Genomic DNA, 26,468 nt, shown 5'->3' with positions numbered 1-26,468 from the left:
ATGATCAGGAGAGAGTTTCAAAATTCAGACCTTATTTATATGAAAACGAGCTTCCTAATTTTTATACATAATGTCCTCGCTCTGATTTTAAAATTATGATCCATATAACCAGGCTTCGCATCAACAGAAAACACTTCAAAGGTTCAAAGATACAATTTAATGTCAGGGAAATGCATACAATGTACATCCTGAAATGCTGTTTCTTCACAACCATCCATGAAAACAGAGCAGTGCCCGAAGAATGAACAGAAGTTAAATGTTAGAGCCCCAAAGACCCCCAAGCTCCCCTCCCCCCGCGCGTAAGCAGCAGCGAGCAATGATCCCCCCCACCAGCAAAAATAAAATGCACCTGTTACCAGCACTCAGTGTGAGCAAAACAATAGCAAAGACACAGACTTGCAGTTACTGCAAAGACTACATTGTCTACCCGATAATTTGACATGCTGCAGGCTCGCTTTCTCCTAATAAGGGAGAAAGAGCCATTTTCCAACCAACTGGGAGACATAACAAACAACTCACTGGTTTATGATGTTAAAAGTCCATTACGTCGATTTTTTCGAGCTCTGTGCCTAAGGATGGCGAGGATCCCGGGTCCTCAGGCACACAGCAGATGTTTGTACTCCCCCAACGGCAGACACTGACCCTTGATCCTCCCGTCCCCAGTTCCTCGAGATCCCAGTCTTCTGAATCCTTGCCAAAATCATAGGCCAAGCCTTTGGCATTCCGAACATCAGCCAATTATGGAACGCCGAGAGCAGGTCCCATTCCCACAAAGAATCGTAGTCAGCATGTAACTCCAGGTCAAATTATTCAATCAATTCATTTAAGTAAACACTGAATCAGCTTCTAACCTTTTAAATTCCAAGGAATACCAAACTGGTGATCTACCTTTGTAACTTAACCCTTGAAGCCCTGTTAAAATTCTGCTGGTGATTCCATATGTTAATTCGAATGAGTTAGTATGTTTTCTGGGGTGTAATGTTCAGAATACCCCATTGCAGCCAATAAGGTTCAGAATGGGCTTGCAGAACCTCAACTTTCGTGAGGTTTTGCAACAATTTAATTTTAATAACCTGCAGCCATTATTGATTTCCCTGAAATGGAACCTTCTCCACTGTAAACTCTGATGCTAGTTCATTAACAAGACTCTCATTTCCATGTTTTCATTTGCAATGTTTCCATTCTGTTTTCAAAGAGCAAGTATTTTCCTTCATTATTCTATTTCTTCTAAAATAAGAATGATAGAGGAAGTGGTAGAGATGGGTAAAATAGCAACACTAGAAAGGCAATTGGGCATGAACAGGAAACATTTAGAATGATATGGCCAATTGCAAGGTAGCTTTAGTTCAGCAACGTGGCCAGTATGGTCAGCTCTGGGTCAAGGACGTGTTTCCATGCTGAGAAACTCTATGACTCGATAAGTGCGATTTGGTCACGTTCATCGAGGTTTTCTTCTTTCCTTCTTGCAGTATCAGTAACTTTCTCACCTCCTCTGCTTTTCCCTATGCTTTTCTCACTCCTCAACAGAATAGTTTGCAATTTTATGCAACTTTCTTTGCATGTTATATGTCTTATCTATGTGATGCGCCAGGATGATATATTTGCAAAGTAGGAATTGTTCCCTCGGGGGATTCATTGGAAACATGCCAAGTTAAATTCATTTTTGAACACCTCCCACACTCCTTTCTGCATTTTAAAGATTTGATCATGTTGTACACTAAATCATTGCATTACATGACAGAAGCTCTAGGTCACCAACTCCCACCCACTTTCTGGTTCATATGAAAAATAGAGATTCCCACTAAATAACTCTACTTTGTCTCTAGCCATTCTATCATCTGTCTGAATATATTCTATTGCTGTGAGAATATTGTGTCACATTCTCCCTAATTCCACTTTTCCAATCACAAACCATCCATTGTTTTATCCCCTGAGCTATATTCTCTTTACTCATTGTAACGATGAACACCAAATAATTTCTCTTGCATTTTTTCTCCCCACCCTTTCGAAACACTTCATAATGTGGGATATTGAATTCCTAATCAAGGAGCAAAGTTACTTTTCATGGTATTTTATTGTGATATTTGGAAGTGACTTTAAAAATTATCCTTGCTAAGGCCTGTTCTCAATTGACTGTCTGTTAATACATTTTTATGGGTCCCGAATGACTCACATTAAAAATTAGAAAACCTTCCCAGTAACAGGTTCTTTACTGACTAATGTGTGTGAATAATGGTTAGATGGCTTGAAAATTTAATTTTCATATTTAAATAAGGAAGATGGAGCATGAATGTGGCCCTTTCCTGAGGTTATGAATACTTATTCTGATATTTACATTTCTCCCATGATATCTGTTGATAAATTAGTGTTACAGATAGACTTTTTCAAAATCTGTGTAAGTTTAGGCATTGCTTCCCAATTATATCCCAGTGGAAAATTCACAGCACTAGGACATGAACTGGTTTAATATATGATTAATTAGAGGAAACTTATTTAATAAATTCCAAATGTACATCGGAGTTTCTTTGTTTTAGCTGAGTATCACAGAGTATAGTGAATGAGTCAGATGTTGTGGTCTCAAAAGAATCCAGAATGTATCTTACAAACACAAGAAAGACTCCAGATGCTGGAAATCCAAACCAATACACACACAATGCTGGAAAAACTCAGCAGATCAGGCAGCATCTATGGAAAGGAGTAATCAGTCAACATTTCAGACCAAGACATGGAAGCAGGGGGAGATGTCTGAATTAAAAGGTGGGGGAAGGGGAAAGAAGCTAGCTAGAATGTGGTAGGTGAAGTCAGGTAGATGGGACGGGTCATGGTTGGAGAAGAAACAATCTCATAGGAGAGAAGAATGAAGAATAGGAAAAAGGGAGAGAGGAAGGGACCCAAAGGGGAGTAATTGGCAGGTGAGAAGAATTAAGAGTGGGGAAAAGAGGAAATTTGGTTCACCGAAAGAAGAAATCAATATTTATACCATCAGGTTTGGAGGGTTTAATTCTGATTTCCATTCCCATACCAATGTGTTGACCTGGAGCCTCCTCTGGTGCCAAAATGAGGCCACCCTCAGAGTGGAGGAGCAACACCTTATATTCCATCTGGGTAGCCTCCAACCTGATGGTATGAACATTGATTTCTCCTTCAAGTGAACAAAACTCCCCACCCCAGCCCCTCTATGTCCACTCTGCCTGACCAGCTGAGATCCTCTAGCATTTTGTGTGTCTTGCTTCAGAAGATACCTTGATTCAGTGGGTTGGCTGATGATGGAGACTCTCAGCAAGTTATCAAGAATACTGAGAACCAGCACTAAGGCAGCATGGTGGTGCTGTTAGTGGAGCTGACATCTGATAGTTCCAGCAATCAATTTCAGTCCTGTCCTCTGGTACTCCCTGTGTGGGGCTTGCATCTCCTCCTGAGACTGTGTGGGTTTCCTCAGGTGCTCCAGTTTCCACATACATTCCATAGATTTGCAAGTGTTAGATCAATTGCCCACAGTACATTGCCCCTAAATGTGTAAGTGAGAGGTTATGTTGATGGGTACAGTACAATACAATTGCCTAAGCTCAGGATTAGTATAAGTGGGAACTTGCTGTTCAGTATGAAGTCAGTGGACCAAAGGGCAGAGGATAAAACACAAGAGATTCTGCAGATGCTGTGAAACTTGTGCAACACACACAAAGTGGTGGAAGAAGACAGCTAGGCAGGCAGCAGCTATGGAGCGGGAGAAACTGAGGCCTTTCATTAGGACTAGAAAGGGAGGAGGACGAAGCTAGAGTAAGAAGGTTGGGGGTGGAGAAGGAGTACGTTGGCAGGTGGGAGGGGGAGTGGTCGAAGTACAAAATGGGAGGTGATAGGTGGAAGAGGAGAAGGGCTAAAGCAGAAGGGATCTGAGAGGCAAGGACAGTGGAGAATGGAAGAAGCAAAAGGAGGAAGGGCACCAGATGGAGGTTATGGCCAGGGGAACCAGAATGGGAAATGAAAAAAGAGGTGGGGGAAGGAGTTACTGGAAGTTAGAGAAATCGAATTTCATGTCATCAGATTAGAGTCCACCAACACAAAATGTGAGATATTGCTCTCCAGTCGTGAGCATAGCACACCATAGCAGTCAAGGAGGCCGTGGACCAAACTGGAAATGGGAAGTCAAATTGAAATGGGTGGTCACCAGGAAATCCTGCCATTGTGGAAAAGGATGAGACAGATTGGGGGATTGCTTCATCAAGCACCTTCACTCTGTCCATCACAAATAGTTAATAATGTTACCAATTCTCTCTCTTCAGGCACAATCTTGTTACTGCCATCAACATAATTTCTTTCTCAAGAAAATTACCTGTAATCCACAGGACCTATCAAGTTATAACTGGAGTCTAACCTCCCATTGCAAGTCCAGCTGAAGTGTCTTGACCTATAGTGTCGACAGTCTTTTTCCCTCTTCCTTTGTTGCTTGACCAGTTGAGTTCCTCCAGCATGGAGCTCCCTTTCCTCTCTACAGTCTCAATAAGTGTTTTGCTTCCAAATCTATATTCATCCTTCCTGTGAACCCGATCATTAAGTTTCTCATATCTGTAGAGTACTAAGGTTTCTCATTTTGGGGTCCCTGTCGTCTGTAGCCCTCGTTGTAACTGACTGCACTACTCAGCTGTAATGCTTTGTCACCAACCTTCAGTTGATTGGGTTCACACTCACCTGTTTCTCTGTTTATCTATTCATCATGGTCTGACAATGGACCACAATGCCTTCTCTTCAAGATCCCACAACATTACCTCCAAAGTCTTCCAAAGATCTAACTTTGACTCTCTGACATTTCCCACCTTCTTGCTGTTACTCATCTGAAACCACCTCAGGTTCTATGTGTGCATTGTTGCCAGTCATCTCTGTCTCACCATTAACACAAGTGATTCTGCGAATGCTGCAAATCCAGAATTTCCGCAGAAATTGTTTGTGTTGTTTCATCATCAGTTCACTTAATGTTTCCACAATTCATTAAAATTTGAAGCTGTTTGTCCAACACCCAGTACTAAATGAGCCAAAATTTTTACCCATCTAAATACTGGAAAGCTTAAACTGTATGTCTTTGACCATCATGCAAATGCCTTTCCCCCTTCATCTCTCTTGCTCATCTTTGTTTAATGAATTTACACTTCACACCACATGTCCATTCTGATTCCCAAAATTCTGAAATCAAAGACTCACCCTGAGGAATAGTGGGAAACCACGACCATAAAAACCAACAGCAAAGTAATCGGGAGTTGGCCGTAAGATTTTCATGATGTTCTCATAGAACGTGGCTTGTTGTTTCTGTGGGTTGACAAGCAAAGATGTCAGTTATTTATGAAGAAATCAGTAAATTATTGTGAGCAATATGCTTTTATCCTTATAATTTTTCTAAATACTCAGCACTTCAGTTATATTGTGAGTGTCAGACTTTTATGTTTAACTAAACTGTTGTTGGGACAGCTTCATGGAGCACCTCCGCACCATCTGCCACAAGCAGGGCCTCCCAGGGGCCAAGCGCAATAACTCCCATTCGCATTCCCATTCTGGCATGTTGGTCAATGGCCTCCTTTTGTGTGAAGATGAGAACACCCTCCGGGTGAAGAGCAACACCTTGTATTCTGTCTGGGTATCCTCCAACCTGATGGCATGAATATTGGTTTCTCCTTCCAGTAAATACATTCCCCCCATTCTCACTTCCTCAGTTCCCCACTCTGACCTTTCACTTCTTCCATCTGCCTGTTACTTCCCCCGAGTGTCCTCCTCCTCCTTCCCTTTCCCCTTTGGTCCACTCTCCTCTCCTATCAGATTCCTTCTTCTCCAGCCCTTCACCTTTCATCTCTGAAGAGTGGGGTCAGGACAATGGAAGTGGATGTCCTCATACAGAATGAGGTAAACTTTTTAAGCCTACTCCAGTTCTCTGCATACCTCTGTAATGAGGTGCACTTAAAGACTATATCTTAGGACACCAAAACATTGAAAGTGAGAAAGTGTAGATGAATTGGAATTCATGTAGATGACACCCATGGTCTTGTTGAAGGCAATATGACTGACACTGAGTCCTTTTTGCTAAATTCTTACATCAGTGCTTTGAGTGGATGAAGACAGTGGGGAACTGTCCCCTTAAATATCTAAATAGTCTGCTCACTGTTTAGCCTGACTTGTGAGGCATTATACTAAGGAGAGATGTTGCAGAAACTAGCCTTCAACACCCAATTAGCCCTGAGCAGAGAGAAGTAGTATTCAGAGGGCTTAGCTTTCCCACAAAATATTAAGGACATATTTCTCTTTCACTGTGCCTGGGAACCACCTCTGGTCCACATCATCATCACACCTGTGTGGAAATTCTATCCCAGAAAAACGTAATTGGGCCTGCGGCTGTTTTCACTGATTACACTGTTACAGACGAAGCAGGTGGGTTTAAATTTAGATCTTGTAAATCACCTGTCCCAGTTCGCAGATGGACAGGGTTACTGGGACACCAGCGTCTTGCTCAGGTGGTACTGAACGTTTTGCAATAATATATGATGACGACTCCCAAGCAACTGCTGCTGTTACTCCCCCTAGGTGATAAAGAATCTGTGTTTCAGGTTGCACTAACATCCTTGGTATCTGTTACAGTGGATACCAACACAATCCCCTCATTAGGGATTAGCAAACACTGCAACACTATTCAGTGATTACGGAAAGATCAAAAGGCAAGAAAGTTGATGAGGAAAATATATGCACCTAAAATATATTTGGCAGCCAATGGATTCCAGAGAAACATTCTTTAGAGCTTTTAAAAATGTTTTTGAACTGACAGCTTGAGAATTGGCATCTTGAAGCATTTTGTCACAGCAGGCTGCTCATGGAAACTTACCAGATTCTGGCTGAGAAGCTCGTAGTCAAAAATTTCCATTTCAAACTGTTCTGCCAGCTCTTTGCAGAGGTTCAAGGCTTCCTCCCACATCTAAAAGAAAAGCAGTCTCATTAGCAAGAGGTCACTGGGCTGTGACCATTCCAGGTAGAGTGATTTAATGGTGGACTGGTGGATGTATACTGTAGTAAACCATTCCACTTCCTCTTACCACTTTTGCTCTATCTTTTCACCTCATATATTTGGGATTGAACCTACTTCTGACTAATGAAAAGCCTACTTTCAGATTAAAAGTGGGTTTTGGGACGTACAATGTCCAGCATTGTGAGTCTACAACTCATTCTCCATTCTCACTTTGTATGTTGTCAAATAGCTCTTCATTTTGTGGAGGTTAGTTGCACCTCAGTTGAGGAAGAGTAGGGCAGTGGGAAAAGAGAACTCCCTGCCAATGTCCGTTTTGGGCAGGCTGGGAGATAGTTGGAGATATATAATAAAGAGTTGAAGAGAGCACGAGGAATCAGGAGATGGAGGAGGTAATTCCAAAACTACAAGCTCTCACTCCAGAGTACTGATGACCAATGCAATGATGCCCTACAGAAAGTGATGTCTTTCAGAGGTGATATTAAACAAGGGGCATTGAGTATAAGAGTAAGGAAGTCATATTAGAGCTCAATAAAACATTGGTTAGTCTGCATTTGGAGTATTGTGCGCAATTCTCATCACCCATTGGAGGGAGGATGTGGAGGCTTTGGAAAGGGAGAAGAGGTTTACTGGCATGCAGCTGGATTAGAGAGTAAAACCATAAGGAGAGGCTGGATGCGTTGAATTGTTTCCTCTAGAGCATTCAAGGTTGAGGGGAGGCCTGATAAAAGTTCTAAAATGATGAGAGCTTAGACAGGATGAACAGTCAGAAACTTTCTCCCAATCGAAATATCAATTACTGGAGGACATGCTTGTAAACTGTGTTGAAAGGAGATGTGTGGAACAAGGTGACAGTGGTAGGAATGGAAGAAGATACACAAGCGGTGCTTAAGAGGCTATTAGATAGACGAAGGAATATGCAGGGATTGAGATGATCTAGATCATGGACACTGAAGAAATTTACTTTACATGCAATGCACTGGAAAACCTGAACAGTTCAGACAGAATCAATGGAAGGAAAAGGAAGATCAACATTGCACAACATGTTGGCTGTGTATTTCCCTCCACGGAAGCTGCCTGACCCGTTGAGTTCCTCCAGCAGTTTGTGTGTTGCTTCAGATTCTATCATCTGCAGTCTCTTGTATCTCCTTAGATATTTGGCATTATGTTTGGAGTAGATATCATGCTTGGAAGAACCTGTTGTTGTGCTGTACTGTTCTATGTTCTGTGTTAAACTATGGCCTTAACAGCCCTCTGAAGCAGGTGTAAAGGCTCCTAAAGAACAATAAGGAAAAAACAAGAAAAGGGAGAAGGAAATCAATATTCATCTCTCAATACACGTCATTAAAAGTAGGTTATCTCATCATCACCTTACTACACTTCGTGAGACCTTACTGATTTATAATTTGGTTGCTGAATTGAATACAACTTATAAGTGATTGCATTACAAACGTTTTTAATTGACTGTCAAGTCATTTCAGTTCTGAGATTGTTGAGGTGACTCTTCCAAGACTTTTTTATTATATTTTATTGCTTTCATTTTTTGTAATAACAGCTATGTAATTTGTTGCTTTTTATCCATTTGTCCATTTATTTTTTTGCCTGAAAGTTTTCCCATGCCTGTAACTGCAAAGTGGATTTATTGCTTGACTATATGCATTGCATTTTCATGTGTGTGCAAGGTCATGGCTGCCAAGACTAGTAGTCCTTAGTGCTTAGATCAAGTTGAACTTACTGACGAGAGGCCTAATTGCATCACTCATGCTGACTGGCACATGCTGGGCACAGAATTGTATTACTCTTATTGGCAGGACGTAACATGTCGGATGCAAGATTGTATTAACCATGCTGTTTGGCATATGTTTTGTCCAGAAATGTATCACCCATGCTGGCTGGCATATGTTGGCAAAATTGTCTTAGCCATCCTGATTGGCATATATTTGGTCCTGAATTGTATAAGGATTGGTGCATTTTGGATCCAAAAGAGTGCATTATTAAATTTTCCTTTTTTTTGCTTTGTCTTCTCCACCTAGTGACTGGCTTGTGTCTCTTTTAGCTATGTCAACAGTTTCGCGAATTAACTCACCCCAACCAGAAATTTCTTCTCTCCTTTCCTATCTCACCTAGAGGATGCAACGATGAATAGAGAGACTGTATATAAACTGATACTAAGCAACATGGAAAAATCAATAGGAACAGAATAGCAAGATTGCTTATAAAAACAGAAGCATTTCCATGTATTGAACAAAAGCAGGTAGAAATACACTTCCAGCTTGTCTGATTAGTAGCATAGTCATATCAGAACCCCAAGGGCAGTGATTCCCTGTGCTTATCCATTCTGAGGGTACAGCAGCACTAAGAAAGTCACTGCATCCGCTGCCCGACAGTCTTTCAGGTCAGACACTAAACCAACATCCCATGGCCCTGGTTGAAGAAGAGCTGTTAAGTTCTCTTGTATTCTTGATAACCTTCCACAATTTAGTAGATTACACTAAAGCAATTTTTCTGACTGTCTTTTGTAAATCAAATGGCTGCCACTATAACTAATAAAACCTTCATAAGGCCTTAAAGGAAAATCTTCAGAGGAACAAAATGTCTTTGTTTTCTTTGAAATGTTCATAGTGAAGACATACGAGGGGTGATTGATAAGTTCATGGCCTAAGGTAGAAGGAGTCAATTTTAGAAAACCTAGCACATTTAATTTTCAACATAGTCTCCTCCTACATTTACACACTTAGTCCAGCGGAAAGTGTCAAAGCAGGGGTGATTGATAAGTTTGTGGCCTAAGGTAAAACGAGAAGAGTTATACAGCTCTCGTTACATGCACATGCAGTTCAACTCTTTGAGTGATTGTGCAGAAAGTTTGAAGTTAATAACTCATCTTCTTCTACCTTAGGCCACGAACTAATCAATCAGCCATGCCATGGAGGTCCAAGATCCGTATGCTCCACGATCGCTGGACTAAGTGTGTAAATGTAGGAATCAGACCCTTCAGTTGACTTGTCCTCGTAATTTAAATTATTTGTGTATGTGTTAGTTACCGTGGCATGAGTTCCACCCTGCTGGACATCTGAATGAAGAAACTGATTGGAAGCACAACCGAGGCCAGCAAACAATGTTTGGTTATATTCTTGTTTTGGCAATCTGGACATTCTCAATGTGCTAGCATTTATCCCTGAATATCTTTGAACTGAATAGCCATTTTCAGAGGACACTTAAAAGAAAATTGCATTGGTGGTTCTGAAGTTGAAGCCAAACAAGGAAAGGGTTGCAAAATTCATATTTTCTTACAACCCAAACGGGGACTCATTGCCCCTCTGAGTCTTCACCAGGTTTCAAAACAGCCTATCAATCCTCTTTTCCCATTTATTTTCCTGAAACTTATTCTGTCACATGAACTCCCAACTAACTTTCCTCACAATCACTTAAACTGGGGATAATTTACAACAGGCAACCATGGGAAAACCTGATAAAATTTGGCAGGAAACCTGGGAAAGCCAACACTATCATATGAATTATGCCTCATCTCCCCACAGACTGTTCCAAAGACCAGGATCAAACTGGGTTCCCCAGAGTCATGAGGCAGTAGCACAAATTGTGTCGCCACTGTGTCACCAACAACTTCACTCTGCAAAAGAAGATTAATAAAGCAGATGTTTTGCAATAATTTTGTGGTGCTGTGGTCATCATTACAAAATACTTGAGGCTACTTGCACAAAACAAGCAGCTGTGGAAACAACATCACTGGTAGAGCAAGGACAAGTCCAATATAGTTCCCTGTTCAATATTAAAGAGCACATTTTCAATCCAGGTCCCTGTATTGATGAAGGCTTCATAAGAAACTGCTTCTGATTACATTCACATTGGTAGAAGTGAAATATAGAACTTATCCATATAACATAGGATGCTGCTTAAAGGGAAAGCTTGAAAACCCAGCCCAACTTCAGTGTTTCTCCCAACCCGAGAGGACATGGGCTTGAGACTGTGAGTCCAAGATGGGGGTGCGGTTCATTCCTCACAGTTACAAGCGTTGAATTAAACAGAAGGACTTTTACTGCTCAGGGGAGTTTCAAGCCCAAGCACTTACACTCACCTTTCCCTTGTCAAAGTAATTAATGATGGTTTTGTACAGGCTCTCTTTCAGCTGACGCTGCGTTTGCGAAATCTGAAAATCTCTCGGCATAACGTGGGATGTACATTGCTCATCAGACCACTAAAGCAGAGAATAAAAACTGGGTCAGTCCTCATATGTCGCTTGAATCCATTGCCTGTAAGTCTTTTTTGTTGAGGGTGACAATCCTTTTCATTTTAATTTTTCTTTCCCCAGGTTCTAGATTTCAACACAATGGCTCCAGCCAAGAGTGCACTGTTCTTAGGATAATATTGCTTGTTAAATGTTTCAGCACCATAACACCACATTGTACCATATCTAAAGATTAGTATTTAGTGTTTTAGTCTAGTGTGCGACTAACTCTTCCTACTCATTACCCTCCTGATGGTTTACCTGTTACCTATACACACTTAAGCATCATTCCCATAAATTAAAATTTCTTTTCAAATGTACCATTGTTATAATAATCATAAATCATGAAATTAGTAACATGAAATACTAATATTGTTAAAATAATCCTAAAATCGACCCCGTTCATTCTGCTTATCACACAACTTCAGTTCAACTGCTATTCTATCTGGTGTAAACTAAACACTGACAAACCCACTGTGTTCATCCCATTGTTTCCAAGATGTTTCATTTTTTTAGTCTATAAAGGACTTACTGTTCGTACCCAATCACATTTAGCAGATAAAGTAAGAATCACGACTATTAGAAATTTCATGATTAACCAATTTCTGAATTTTAATAAAGGAACATTAAAAATAGACAGTTAAAACACTGGGGAAAGTCTGAAAACAAGAAACCCACCAATAAACCAAAGTATACCTTTCAGGAAACCATCTATAGGTAATGACACACTCCTGAAGACCATTGTGAATATTAACAGACTCCCTGAAGAGCCCTGTAAATAAGGGCTCTATAAACACTGATACTTTGAAAGGCGACCTATGTAAGTACTGACATATTAAATGGATTTTTCAGTACATACTTATATATTCCCTGGATATTACTGTTAATACTGAAATACTCTTTGAAAATCAGCACTAATACACACAAATTGCCTGAAGATCTCTATACACAATGCCACAGTTTCCAGAGATCTCTAAAGATACTGACCCAGCCCCTGAAAATCTCAGCAAATATTGACACATTCCCTGGAGAATGTTCTGTGTATGTATTAACACATTCATAGGAGAACTGCATAAATACTGACACGCTCCTTGGGGATTCTTGGAAATACTGACACTCCCTAGACATCTCACAAATTCTGTTGCATTCCCTGGACACCAGTGTAAATACTGTCCCGTTCACCGATGATCTCTGTAAATGCAGCAGCTATTTGAAAAACAAACCAAAACTGCTGAGAGACTGAGTGAAGCAAATGATATTGTGTGAGCCTCCTCCAAACTACTGAATTTCAAATTGAGAAAAGGTACATTCAATTCTTTATTACAAAACCAGCAAAGACAAATGACCTAATATTGCCATAAAAGCTAATGAAACAAGCATAATTAGTGTAAAAAGTGAAATAAGCGGTCAATAAAAAATATCCAACCTCTACTTAGTCTCTATCTCTAATTAAACTAGCAGCACAAAGGGCAAATATGTGACTATACTCATTTACTTCTACCATGCCCCAACACGTGGCAAAATACTGAAATCCAAAATAAAACACACGCAGCACAAAATACAATAGAGACGGGAAATAATTACATGGCCTCTACAGTAAATTCAGTCAAACTTCTTTAATATCCCTGTAAACATTGACATTTTAGCTACAGGCACCTATAAATATTAACTTAATCCTTGGAGACATCTATCATATTGGCACATTTTTTGAGATGACTTTTCTATTTTCTAAGTATTAGGTAGATTTGAAAAGAGCTATTACACTTTCTCCAACTTTATTCCTAAAGATGTCTGTGTCCCTGTAGAGGTTATGCAAATGAAGCACATGCCACCCACCAGTCCACAGCAGAGACCCCGGGTACTCATGACATTTATTCAGCATCCCAGTTTTGAGCTGTTGGTCTGTGGTTTCTCGCACTGTCACAATGAGGTTAATACAAGCTTCAGCAACAACATTTCCTCTTCCATCTGAGCACATTGCAATCTTCTGAACTCTATATTGAAATCTCCTACTTTAGCCTTTGTCTTTTCTTTCTTGTTCAGCAACTGATCTTTCTGTCTCCGATTTTTTTCCCAGTTAGTATAGTCTGTCCTGTGAAGCATGTCCCGAACCAAATGATGTTGACAGAAGGTATAATTTGATAACTGACCCATAACTGCTACATTAATTTATTCTGGTGTCGTTCCCCTTCCTTTCCAGTCCTGAAGAAGTGTATCAGCCCAAAACCTTTACTGTTAAATCTTTTCAAAAGATGCTGCTGGACATCTGCTGGACTTGCTGGCTTCCTCCAGCATTTTGCGTGTGTTGCTCTAGAATTCCAGCATCTGCAGAATCTCTTGTGTTTATGATTACCTCATTTCGCCCCACTCATCAGAGACACTCAATCCCCCACCTTTTATTTCCCTGAAGACTAAAATGCTTTTCCTTTATTCTGGAGCTGCAACATTAACTGATCCTCTTTTCCTAGATGCTGCCTGACCCTGCTGAGAATTTTCAATATCTTATGATTTTATTTCTGGAAGAGAACAAGGTTGGTATCTTGAGAGAAGGAAGCCAAATGGCCTCCTTTATTTTGCTCTCTCTTATGTACATCAGTGAATCAATAACAGAGCATTAAAGTGGCATCATTCAATGATTTGCACCAGGTAGGAGTTTCTTGAAGAGTCAAGAGCAAACTACTACAGAAACAAATAAAATTCTGTCAGGCCATTTGACCTTTCATGCAGCTACTGCTATATAACACTGCTTCCTTACATCCCGTATCATATAAAGCTCATGTTCATAGTAATCAAAGCCAGACATCCCATTTCCCTAATAAACCAAGGCTGTGGAAAATGGTGTAAGTACAATGAAACTTAGGATAAAAAATAACAGACAAGTTCATGTTAAAAATAGAACACTTCTGAACAATAACTCATGGAAATCCAACATAGTTTAGTTATTAAGTTGTTAAGACCTTGTTCCTCAGTGAGTACAGGAGGCATTGTCTGCTAACACACAGAGTGATTGTATGTAAAAATACAAACCAATATCATTCTTTAGCAAAACTGGGAAGAGAAATCTCATACCAATGTTGGCAGAAACCTGGAATTCTTTCCCTAAGAAAATTTGTGGTTAATGGGACAGTCTGTGATTCTGCAATGACATTAATAGAGTTTTGCAGGGAAGAATGTCAATGAGTATTGAATAAAGCTGCAAGAGCTACAGTTAAAATGGAGATCAATGTCAGATTAAGTTGGCTTTCTGCTATTAGTGGTATATTTTTATGGGCCAAGCATCCTAAAATTATTTAATAAGCAGTTGAATGCAACACACACAGAATAGTGGAGGAATCAGTAGTTTAGGCAGCATCTATGTAAACAGTCAATGTTTCAGGTCGAAACATCCATAGATTCTGCTTGATCTGCCGAGGTTCTCCAGCATTCTGTCTGTTGCTTTGGATTTTCAGCATCTGCAGCATTTTTCATGCTTGTAATACACTGTTAAGTGTTGGTACAGAGTTTAGAATGGGAATAGCTAGGATTTTCTAAATGGCTGAGCCCAAGATGCATCATATGGGCTTACACACAAAAAATAGCTAAAGTAACTTCCTTACATCTGCCTTGCCTTATGTAGTTGGATCCTGGACATCCTGTCAGATCACCGGCAGGTGGTAAGAGTGGGCTCCCTCACCTCTGTTCCTCTGACCCTCAAGACAGGAGCCCCCCAGGACTGTGACCTAAGCCCCCTCCTTTATTCTCTGTATATCCATGACTGTGATGCTACCCACAGCTCCAATCTGCTAATTAAATTTGCTGATGATACTACACTGATTGGCCTAATCACAAATAATAATGAGGCAGCCTACAGAGAGGAAGTCATCACCCTGACACAGTGGAGTCAAGAAAACAAGCTCTCCCTCAATGTCGCAAAAACAAAGGAGCTGGTTGTGGACTGCAGGGGGAATGGAGACAGGCTCACCCCTATTGATATCAATGGGTCAATAAAGTCAATTCAATTCCTTCACTGGATCAAGTTAAACCTGCTAAATATCTTATGGATATCATAATTGATATTAACATAAATGGGTGATATATTATAAGAATATTAACTTATTCAGTATGAATCTCCATTTCACTGTCACTCTGTCACATCTGTCACTGTCAGATGTTTTCATCTAACATTGAAAACACCGATGCTGAGGTGACAAGGCCTTAATAATCTTCCTGAGCTGACAGTCATAAGACACTGGTGTCAAATGACCACCAGGTGGCCCATCTCCTTCGGTGCACCAGTTTAAATCAAATGGGGGATGTGCAAAAATCAAAATATATGCTGTTATCCGAATCTGGATCCTTGGATCTCTGCAGTTTCTTTCTCCACGACATTTAGATGCCTGAGTCAGGTTGCTAGTACGTTATATAGTCACAAGAAAAAAGTCATCTTCTGGCATAGCTGTCAATGATGTGTTGACACCTTTATATTGCATGCTCAGTGCTAATTACCAGAGCTGAACAATTCAGCAATGATTTTCTTGCGCCCTAAGTGAATACTCTTCCTTACTTTCTCTGTACGCGACTCATTTTTATACCTTGATTTAATTATAATATTTGACTCTTTTCCTATCTTTACAGCGGGTACCATGAAGTTGTAATTTGCAAGGAATGTTCCTAACCTTGAGCAGCTTAGCGTGCAAGAGCAGTGTGTACGCAGCTTCGGTGTAGTTCTCACATTCCAGGTGCAGATCGCGAAGCTTGTACAGATATCTGTAGAGCACAAACAAAACTCTGAGCAATATTGTCCCTATAATTACTAAGCAGTAATTAACTTCAGAAAAATGTAATAAATTATATGATTTTGATGTTTACAATAAACAATATTGTCAAAATAACATTCATTAGTGTACATAATTTTTCCCACAGGTTGCAGGACTAGGATAATATTTAGTAATAGGGCTTAGTGGAGTGACTTGTTAATGATTAGAAATTACTGTCACTGAACTTGATGTGTGAAGGCCTGATGAGCTCATCTCGTCTTCCCCTCATTTATTTTAAATAGATTCCTGTATTCAGTAAAATGGCAAAGAAACTAATCTAAAATAAATTTCTTGAGACCATTCATGATAAAATCACTACATTTGATTTTCAGTTAATGTATTGCTAATTCTGCAAGCCCCCAGGTCTCTGCAAAAAGGTATTAACATCTGCTGTTTTACAAAGCAAAACAACGACAAAACATGGATGCTGGAAATCTGAAATAAAAACAGCCAATACTGGAAACAGTCAACAGGTTAGCAGCATCTATGGAGAGAGAAACAGAGCCAACATCTTGGTTTGATGACCATTTTGCAAATCTTATGGAGAGACATCAATCTGAAATAATAGCAGTATTTTAAACTGTAAGGCACAGGAGCAAAATTAGGCCATTTGGCCAATTGGATTTGCTTCATTACTGATTTAGTTTCCCTCTCAACTCCATCTTCTGCATTTGCCCAATAATTTTTCACACCCTGACCAATCAAGAGCCTGACAATTTTCACTTTAAGTATACCCAATGACTTGGTCTCCCCTCCACAGCTGCCTGTGGCAATGAATTCACACATTTACCAGCCTCTGGCTAAAGAAATTTCTCCTCATTTCTATTCTAAAGGACTTCTTTCTATTCTGAGGTTAAGGATGATCCCTAAGCCATCAAATGGTCCTCATATTTTAACTTCTCAATTCCTGGGATCACCCTTCTAAACTTCCACCGGATTCTCTCTAACATCAGCACATCTTTTCTTAGGTATGGGACCAAAACTGCTCACAATAATCTAAATACTAGTTTTGGAGTTTCTTCCTCTCTAGAGAGGCTTCTTAAATATTTGAGCATTTCCAGCAATTTTATATTTTGCTATTTTGTCATACTGTAGAAGAAGGCTAATTGACCTAATGAATGTTGGCTCTCGGGGAAATCCCATTTTCCCACTTTCTTTCAGGTAACCTATTCTCTTTCACATGCCCGTCAATTCCTAGTGGTTCTTCTACCACCAGCTTACACTGCAACAGCCAACTCTATGACTACCATTGGGATGTGTGAAGAAACTGCGGCACCTGGAGGAAACATGCATGGTCACAAGAAAAATGTGCAAATTCCATACAGGCAGGAGCGACCGCGGGATCCTGGGGTAGTGAGGCTGCAGCGTTGCATTTCTATTTTATAACAGAAGTTCATAAACTTGAATAGTTTAGCATGTTCCTTTTATCCTGTATCTTCTTGGTTTTCCCTTTCACCACCGATATTTTTATGATTCCAGGCTGCATCTCTCTCATCTCCTAACATCATAGAGTCAGAAAGGCATTGAGATGGTGCACAGGAGTGAGATACATCAATTGGTTGAGTGATGTCATAACAACAATCTTACACTCTATGTCATCAAGACCAAGGAGTTCGTGTGGACTTCAGAAAGCAATTTGTAAGAACATGCACCAGTCCTCATTGCAGGGTCAGTGGTTGACTAGCTTTAAGTTCTTGGGGGTCAATATCTCTTCAGGATCTGTCCTGGGTCCAACAAGTTGATGCAGTCGTGAAGAAGATGCACCGATGCCTCCACTTCAGAAGACTAGGTGTGTCATCAAAGACTTGTCCAACTTTCTATAGATGTACAGTGGAGACCATTCTGACTGCTTGCATCAGCCTGGTATGGAGGATCAAATGCACAGGATCACAAGAGTTTGCAAAATTGTAGACTCAGCTATTACCACCCTTAAGGACATCTTCAAGAATGGACCATGAACCTATGAATATTACCTCATTATTACTTTTATTTGTACTTCTTACTGATTTTGTAATTGATACCATTTTTATATATTTGCAATTTACTGCTGCTGCTAAACAATAAATTTCTCATCCTTTAAGACTGATATTCTGGCTTTGGAGACAGTGCAGAGGAGGTTCACCAGCTTGATTCCAGAGATGAAGGGGTTAACCTATGAGGAGAGATTGAATCACCTGGGACTATACTCTCTGTAGTTCAGAAGAATGAGAGAGGATCTTAAAGAAGCATACAAAATTTTGAAAGGGATAGATAAGATAGAAGTAAGAAAGTTGTTTCTATTGGTAGGTGAGACTAGAACTAGGGGACATTGCCTCAAGATTCAAGGGAGAAGATTTAGGATGGAGATTAGGAGAAACTGTTTTTGCCAGGGAGTGGTGAATCTGTGGAATTCTCTGCCCAAGGAAGCAGTTGAGGCTTCTTCACTAAATATACTTAAGATACAGTTAGATCAATTTTTACATAGTAGTGGAATTAAGGGTTATGGGGAAAAGGCAGGAAGATGGAGCTGAGTTTATGGGCAGATCAGCCATGATCGTATTGAATGGCCGGGCAGTCTCGATGGGCCGGATGGACTACCCCTGCTCCTATTTCTTATGTTCCTATGATACTAAACCTCATAGTTGAACCTCATTTGGATGCTGATAGAGTTGTACAACCTGGAATCAGACCCTTCAGTTGACTTGTGCATGCTGATGGGAATACCTTTGGACGCTAATTCCATTTTCCTGCATTTGGTTATATCCTGCTTCCTTTCCTATCCAAATTCTTCCTCCTCATCTGGCAGTTTGTTCTATACTTGCCACCCTCTGTTTGGTATTTCTTAGAGCTCCTTTAAATATTTTCTCTCTCACCTTAAGGTAACTCCTCTAGTTTAACATTGCTATGACTTTGAAAAAAAAGACTGTGATTATCCTCGGTCTCTATGCCCCACATAATTTTATAAATCTCAATAAGATCACCACTCAGCCTCCTTTGCTCCAGCTTATCCAACCTCTACCTGCAAATAAAATCTCCCATTAAAGGCAATATCCGATGAATGTCTTCTGCATTCTCTCTAATGGTATCACATTCCTTCCATAGAGTGGAGACCAAAACTGTACACAAAATCCCAAGTGTGGCCTAAACAAAGTATTTTATATTTGCAATACTATGTCTGAACTCTTATACTCAGTACCACTGCCTATGAAAGCAAGCAAGCTTCTGCCCTATCTACTGGTGTGGCCACTTTCAGGGAGCTAGAAAGTTGCATGCCAAGATCTCCCTGTATATCAGTGATTTTAAACTTGCTGATTTTACTCTGTATGTCCAGGCAGCATTAGATGACCCAAAATCTGCTGGACCACAACCCAATAATTGACAAGCTTTTAGCTGGAACTCAGCTTGACCATCAAAAACCCAAGGGAATATAAGCCTAGTATATGCAACTGATCCTCAAAATCTAACTCAACCATCTAAATTTATAAGTTTTAAAATCTACCAAGGCCAACGGATTCCTTCAGAAGTTCAGTGCTCAAAATACTTGATTGATGTTCAGTACACAGAAATATATGGTTCAAAAGCTAAGAATATTCTGGCAATAGACAGGAGGGACTGCTCTTATGAAAAGAAAGATCAGCTCGCTTTTCAATGCCTTGGAGATGTTACTTCAGCATCTTCTGATTATTATTCAATCTTGACACTTGTACTTGGTGTTCATCAGTTATGAGGAGGTTTGGGAATTGCAGTCAAGGATCAATTCCACTAAATATAAGCTGTTTCTGAATTTGATACATGTGAAGTGGTTTACTAGGCCACGTATATGTGAATCAGATGCTCAGGACAAATTTTATCAATTTTAATGTTATCAAATGTCAAAGAAAATGTGACATTAAATTGCAGATTCTGATTTTAGGGAGACTTTAAGGTTTTAAAGGTTGAATACATGATGTGAAGTTTGTGGAGGGGAGATTATTTTACGGAGTTGAAGGCGTGAACATTAATGGACTGCAGAAATTTGTTAAGATTAGGAAAGTGAGACAATAGAGAGATTTGGAAGCAATAGTTGTAGTTTTGAGATCAGTGTCCCTGAGAATTGAGATAAGCTCACGCAGAGACAGAGATCATCGCATTTAAGAACAAGGACAAAAATAAGTGTGTCTCTCTGTGTAGATACACCTGATAGCAGAATCATGAGCTAATACTCTTCAAGAGGACGTCAGTCTATTTCCTAATACACATACTGAGGGAAGGAGGATTTAATTTATTTGTTTATTTAATGTTTTTCAAGTGACTTGTAATGCATATCTTCTCCGTCACCTTAAAATGCATCTCAGTACTTTCAGTACAAGGGGTCACTGCTTTAGGAATACAAGTTTGAGCTTATATAAAAGTTTGGGAAATGTTTTTTAAGTAAAGGATTTAAAAAGTTGCAATTCTATTCCCCATGAACTAACAATAATCAGACAATATATAAACAATAAGTATAGATTTATAGGCTCTAACTGTTTCACAGGATTTGGAGAATTGAAGTGATATTGAAGTTTAGTTTCTGAAGGGCCGAGCTGGCTTGAGGGAACTTATGGATTATCACTGCTCCTATTTTCTTATGAACTATGGTCCAACCTGAAGTTAGTAAACCTATATTAGTGTTTATACTGTGCTGCTGGAGAAATGCTATGCTTCAAGAGTGGGCATCAAAAATGGGATTACTGTACCTTTCATATTGTCTGAATCTGTGACTGTTGAGCAGCTGACAAATTGTAGTTCACTCTGACAAGATTGCAGGATTGAACAATTAACTGTCAGAAACCTAAGATAAAAATACTATGGTTGGAAAGGTATCCAGATAACATATTTTATTCTGGATACTGGACAAGGTAACACTCTCATTTTAGCTGCTAACTGCACAATATTTTTTTAAATCCAGAGATGACACCTTGCAAATTGCACAGTGTGAGCTGCAACTTACTGAGAGTGGCATTCAGCTCCCGAGATACCAATTTAATGAGCTCACCTGTGTTAACACAATGTCCATCACTATGGTTGCCCATAACGTGTGGTTGGGAACCTCAGGTCATGAGACCCAGTAGGTGAAGATCCTACTATTAGAGGGTCTTCAGAGACATAACATCCTACTGGGCCTCTCTGATGCATGATTTATTCAAAGGTTCAGTTCTTCCAAGACTAATACAACTGAATTATATGACAATCTTATCCCCTACACCATCCCTCCTTGGAGTGGTCAAGTATGTTAGCCTCTCTGGTTCCACAGATGATATGTTCGAAGTTCAAAGTAGGGTTATTATCAAAGAACATATATGTCTTCATATATAACCTTGAGGTTTTTTTCCTTTGTAGGTGTACACAGTAAATCCAAGAAATATGATAGAATCGATGAAAAACCACATCCAGCAGGATGTACGAACAACCAATGTTCAAAAGACAATAGGCTGTTGGTAGTTGTTCAGAGAAGTTGAAATACTCTACAATAATGGGAAGGTACCAGGGTACGCTGATTACATTAGACTGGGGTGTAATATACGTCTTTACCAGGATGATGGTTGACAGATAAAATGGATGACATTTGATGGCTTTATATTTCAAATTAGATGAGTAGCACTGGGACAGAAACACCAGTACTGTGCATCACAATGGGATAATCATGAAGCAAACTCCACTTCCTTTATCTTTTAAAAAAAATAGCTTCTTCTTCTTCTATCTTTAGAAGTCTTGCAGAGAATTGTAAAGCCATCGAGCTGCAATGCTACATATTAAGTTGTGGGTGTGAGCCTCGTTTCAATAATGCAGAGTACACAGGAGTCCCTGATGTCCCTCTGGTACAGTAATCTTCCTCTGACGTCTTGATTTTTATTTTTGAAGAGACTGTACATTCAACAGCAGGATAGTTGGGAAACCCTTTGCACTTTGATGGAACTTGCAGACTCGAACGGCATCCTGGCTTCCTCTTTCTTAAAGGGAACTCTCAACCCAAGTCTGCCATCTGAGGTTCATTCATTTTAAGTCTTGATAGATTTTTGAAGCATCTTAAAATGATGTTGCTTATTTAAGTACCCATGGCTGTGACTGGATTTCACTTGTAGTGTTTCTAAACGGGAATATTTGATGATTCCCATTGGAGCTGCATACAAGAAGATGTCACTTAATGGTGTCATCTTACTTCATCTCTTGTTCTCGAAGACGCACTGATATGACACAACTACAGAATACCATAACGATTATTGCCAGAACAATCTGATAGGTAGTGTTGTATTTGGTAGCTGAAGATCTGTTGTACAAAGTTAACTCTGCTTTCTTTAACCAACGTAACTGAAATTCATGAAAGCTCTGACTTGTTATTGAGTAAATTTGAACAGTAGGAAGGAGTAAAGAAGATGCCAGAACAATGTATAATTTTCTTTCCAGGATTGTGTCCTTTCTCACTTAAGTTACAGACTTTTACATTGTATGGTGTTCTCTAAGATTTTAATCTTCTTTGTGTATACGTCTATACAAGGATCTTCAACTCCATTACTATATTATTGAACCTTCGTTCCTCCTGTGACTTATGTACATCTTGGAAGAGATCCATCCTTAAAAAATGAGGGGAGGAAACAGCAGCCTTCCTGCCCAAAGGTTACAACTGCTGGCTTGGTCAAACCTAGACTTTGGCAGATGGCAGATGGAATGAATCCCACAGCCCTCGCTGATCTCCAGGGCAAGGTATCAATACTAACCCTCAGGGCTAGTAACACAATGGGGAATGGATTGACAAATAAACATAAGAAGACAATTCAGATAATTCACGGGAACCTTTGGAAAAACGTTATGAATTAGAGAACAATTTCACTCATTTAGATGTAATACCTTGGAGTGATTACAAGGCAGTAATTCAATTGAAAGGCTTCAATTACATTATAAACCATTGCAGTAAAACTCCAATATGTTCCACGTGATTGCAAGGATTAGATTACAGTCTTTGTACAGCAGTCTTCCTGATGAATAATATACATAGTTTCAGCTTCTTGTGGGAGTTTAATTTTAGTTTAGGGCAGAGCAGGCTACAATTGTCAGCTACTCCCTCCCAGCACCGATGTTACTGACATACCTACAAGATTTTAAGGAGCGCTTATTGGTAGGAACTGATGGACTAGTTATTTATACGTGAATGTAGGACAGAAACCATTAATCATCAGTCTGCTCCACAGAATTGTAACAGATTTGGAGTCACAATATATACTCTATCCAATTCTGACACACTATGACTAACAATACTTCATAACTGCAGGCAGAAGAGCTACACAGAGTGGCAAACAAAATAAAGAATGCTGGAGTACTCAACAAGTCAGGTGACACCAGAGGAGAAAGAAACATAGTTAACATTTCAGATGATGAGCTCTTCATAAAAAAAGACCAGGAAAGGTAAGGAAACAAGCCAGTTTGTGTTGCAAGGTGTGGATGAATGGAGAGAATAGGTAATGCATCTCCGATAGAGAGCAGACCAATGTGGTTAAGGAAAAAAATACTTGAAGAATTGACAGGTCATGGAGGCAAACAACATTGAAAACAGGTCCTTCATTCCAATTCATCTGTGCTGACTAAGATAGCCATATATACCAGTGCCACTGTTTGACCTATATCCTTCTGAAACTTTCCTGTTGGTAAAATGGCAGTGTGTTTGAATGCAGCAGCCCCTTGGTGGTCAAACAGTGAAATCCAAGAACAATTGGTACAGCTGGTCTGCCGCATCAGTGATTTGTTCATTGTTTGGAGCTGCCGGTTAGGGTATTGAAGGAGCTGGCAGATGAGTCGGAGAAGGAGCAGCTGGCTGATGGTTCAGAGAAGGACAAGCCAGCGTTCGGTCAGGAGAAGAACCCGTAGTAGTTGGCCAGGAGAAGGAGAAACCTGGCAGTCAGCTCGGAGAAGGAGAACCTAACTGTTGGGTTGAGAGGGAAGCTGGTGGATGGGCTGGGAGAAGGAGAAACCCGGCAGTCGGCTCGGAGAAGGAGAAGCTAGCTGTTGGGTTGAGAGGGAAGCTGGTGGATGGGCTGGGAGAAGGAGAAGCCGGCGGTTGGTCTGGAGAAGGAGAAGCTAGCTGTTGGGTTGAGAGGGAAGCTGGTGGATGGGCTGGGAGAAGGAGAAGCCGGCGGTTGGTCTGGAGAAGGAGAAGCTAGCTGTTGGGTTGAGAGGGAAGCTGGTGGATGGGCTGGGAGAAGGAGAAGCCGGCGGTTGGTCTGGAGAAGGAGAAGCTAGCTGTTGGGTTGAGAGGGAAGCTGGTGGATGGGCTGGGAGAAGGAGAAGCCGGCGGTTGGTCTGGAGAAGGAGAAGCTAGCTGTTGGGTTGAGAGGGAAGCTGGTGGATGGGCTGGGAGAAGGAGAAACCCGGCAATCGGCTCGGAGAAGGAGAAGCTAGCTGTTGGGTTGAGAGGGAAGCTGGTGAATGGGCTGGGAGAAAGAGAAGCCGGCGGTTGGTCTGGAGAAGGGGAAGCTGGTGGGCAGTACAGGTGGGATTCAGTGGAGCTGACCTGGATGTGGACTGTGCTGCTGCCTGATACTCAAAGGCTTCAGAGTTGGTGCATGAAAACAGTGTGCAGTGTAACCATGAGTGACTGTAAGATCCCTCCAGCCTGTATCCCTTGTTTGGTGGTGAGACAAGTGACGAAACAGTCGCGAGGCCTTGGTTGTAGTGAGGACAGGGCCTCGAACAGGCTTGCCTGCTGCTGCAGTCCAGGTGAGATGACACTGGAGGCAGTGTAGTGTGGATTCTGTATTCCATTGGGAGCTGGCTTCTCCCATAAGTGCTGCCCCCCATTGTTTGACTGATAGAATGACAGGCTGGATTGCCAGGAACAGTTCTGTCAATTTGCATGTCACTCAGGGACTTGGACTATATATGTGGTTTCTTGCATAACGATGTGAGTGTGTGTGTTTTTTTTTCTCTCTCACTATTTTGAATGTATTCTATGCCCTTTGGCCCCAGAGGAACATTGTCTCATTCATCTGTATCCGTGTATGGTCTGAATGATAATTAATCTTGATTTTATTTGTCTGTGTTCCTACCTAATGTTAATGCTAAGAGACAAAAACAAAAACAGACTGAAATATGAGGGAAAAGGATGGCTACCTGAAATTGTCAAATGCATTAGGGATATAATTAGCCCAGACAGAAAATTAGATGCTGTTCCTCAAGATTATGTTGAACTTTATTGGAACAGTGAAGGATACAGAAGATAGAGAGGTCAGAGTATGAGTGGTAGAAAGTATCAAACAACTAGAGATTCTGGGAAACTAAATCTAGGTTTTGTTTCTTCAATGTCAAGGAAACCACATTCTGACCATCAAAAATAAAACAGTAAATTGGCAGAAATGTAAAAGAATTGGTGCTACACCTGGAAGAACTGTGCTGAATCCTGGATGGAGGGCAGAGAAAAGGTAAAAGAAAGGATGTAACACACACAGGATGCTAGTGGAGCGCAGCAGGTCAGGCAGCATCCATAGGAAGAAGTACAGTTGACCTGTAGGAAGAGAGAATGTGTTCCATGTCCGGCAGCTGCAAGAGAAAACCTATTGAAAAGAGGGATGGATGGTGGAAATTAAAACGAGTACTAAAGAGTGCAGAGAGAATTACCTCTTTGAAATGTTAAGAGGGGAGGAGAAGGTAAGATGAGTCAAGTGGTGAAATCCTATTAAAGATGGTGAAAATTCCTGAGTATAACCCTTTGAATGTGGAGGGTGGTGAGCAGGAATATACCATCCTTGTTCTGGCTCTGAAGAGGAAGGGTGAGAACAGAAACGTAACTAGGAGATGGGTTGTTTGTTTACAGTGCAATATTCACAGTACGCACTGTAGGGTTTAGTCAAATTTACCACTTACCTACATTTCCTCCGTTGTTCTCGTCTAAATCAGAAGACGATTGGTTTGAACCTCACGTCAGAGATCTGAGCACAGTTGAGCATTGAGGTAGCATTATACTGATGGAGGTGCATCTTTCATGAGAATATATAAATACAGAATACAGCATGGATCAGACTATAAATCCATTAGGTATAGGGGCAGAATTAGGCCATTTGAGAGTCTGCTCCACCTTTTCATCATGGCTGATACATTTTTCCTCTCAGCCCCAATCTCCCGCCTTCCTCCCATATCCCTTCATGCCCTGACCAATCAAGAATCTATCAACCTCTGCCTTAAGTATGATTCCACAGCTGCCTGATACTACAGATTCTACAAACTTTCTAACCCACTCCATCATTCATTAAGGAAACAACTGAGCCTTTCCCTCAATCTATCTTTCCCACCTGATCCGCTCTCGAAAAGAAATTGTCAACTTCAAAATTGAATATATTGAAATTCTGACAGACTTTAGCTCAATTCTCATCATAAAACTAAACCCTTTCAATCCTCATCAGACAAATTATATGCCTCACTGTAATCACCAAATATTTCTAAACTCCTATAA

General features: G+C 40.5%; 1 protein-coding gene across 1 annotated transcript in view; it reads right to left on the bottom strand.

Annotated features, from left to right (window-relative positions):
- The window catches only part of LOC132405303 (dedicator of cytokinesis protein 2-like), a 640,537-nt gene that overhangs the window by 74,576 nt on the left and 539,493 nt on the right, over nt 1-26,468 (bottom strand). Inside the window, exons 37-40 of the mRNA XM_059989997.1 lie at nt 15,893-15,983; nt 11,088-11,207; nt 6,857-6,946; nt 5,194-5,298 (exon numbers count right to left, since the gene is read on the bottom strand). Of these exons, the coding sequence (XP_059845980.1) occupies nt 5,194-5,298; nt 6,857-6,946; nt 11,088-11,207; nt 15,893-15,983 (406 nt within the window). The remainder of the gene's footprint in view (nt 1-5,193; nt 5,299-6,856; nt 6,947-11,087; nt 11,208-15,892; nt 15,984-26,468) is intronic.

The sequence above is a fragment of the Hypanus sabinus genome, chromosome 15, assembly GCF_030144855.1.
Source record: "Hypanus sabinus isolate sHypSab1 chromosome 15, sHypSab1.hap1, whole genome shotgun sequence".
Classification (NCBI taxonomy): domain Eukaryota; kingdom Metazoa; phylum Chordata; class Chondrichthyes; order Myliobatiformes; family Dasyatidae; genus Hypanus; species Hypanus sabinus.
This window is presented reverse-complemented; position numbering and strand designations above follow the sequence as displayed.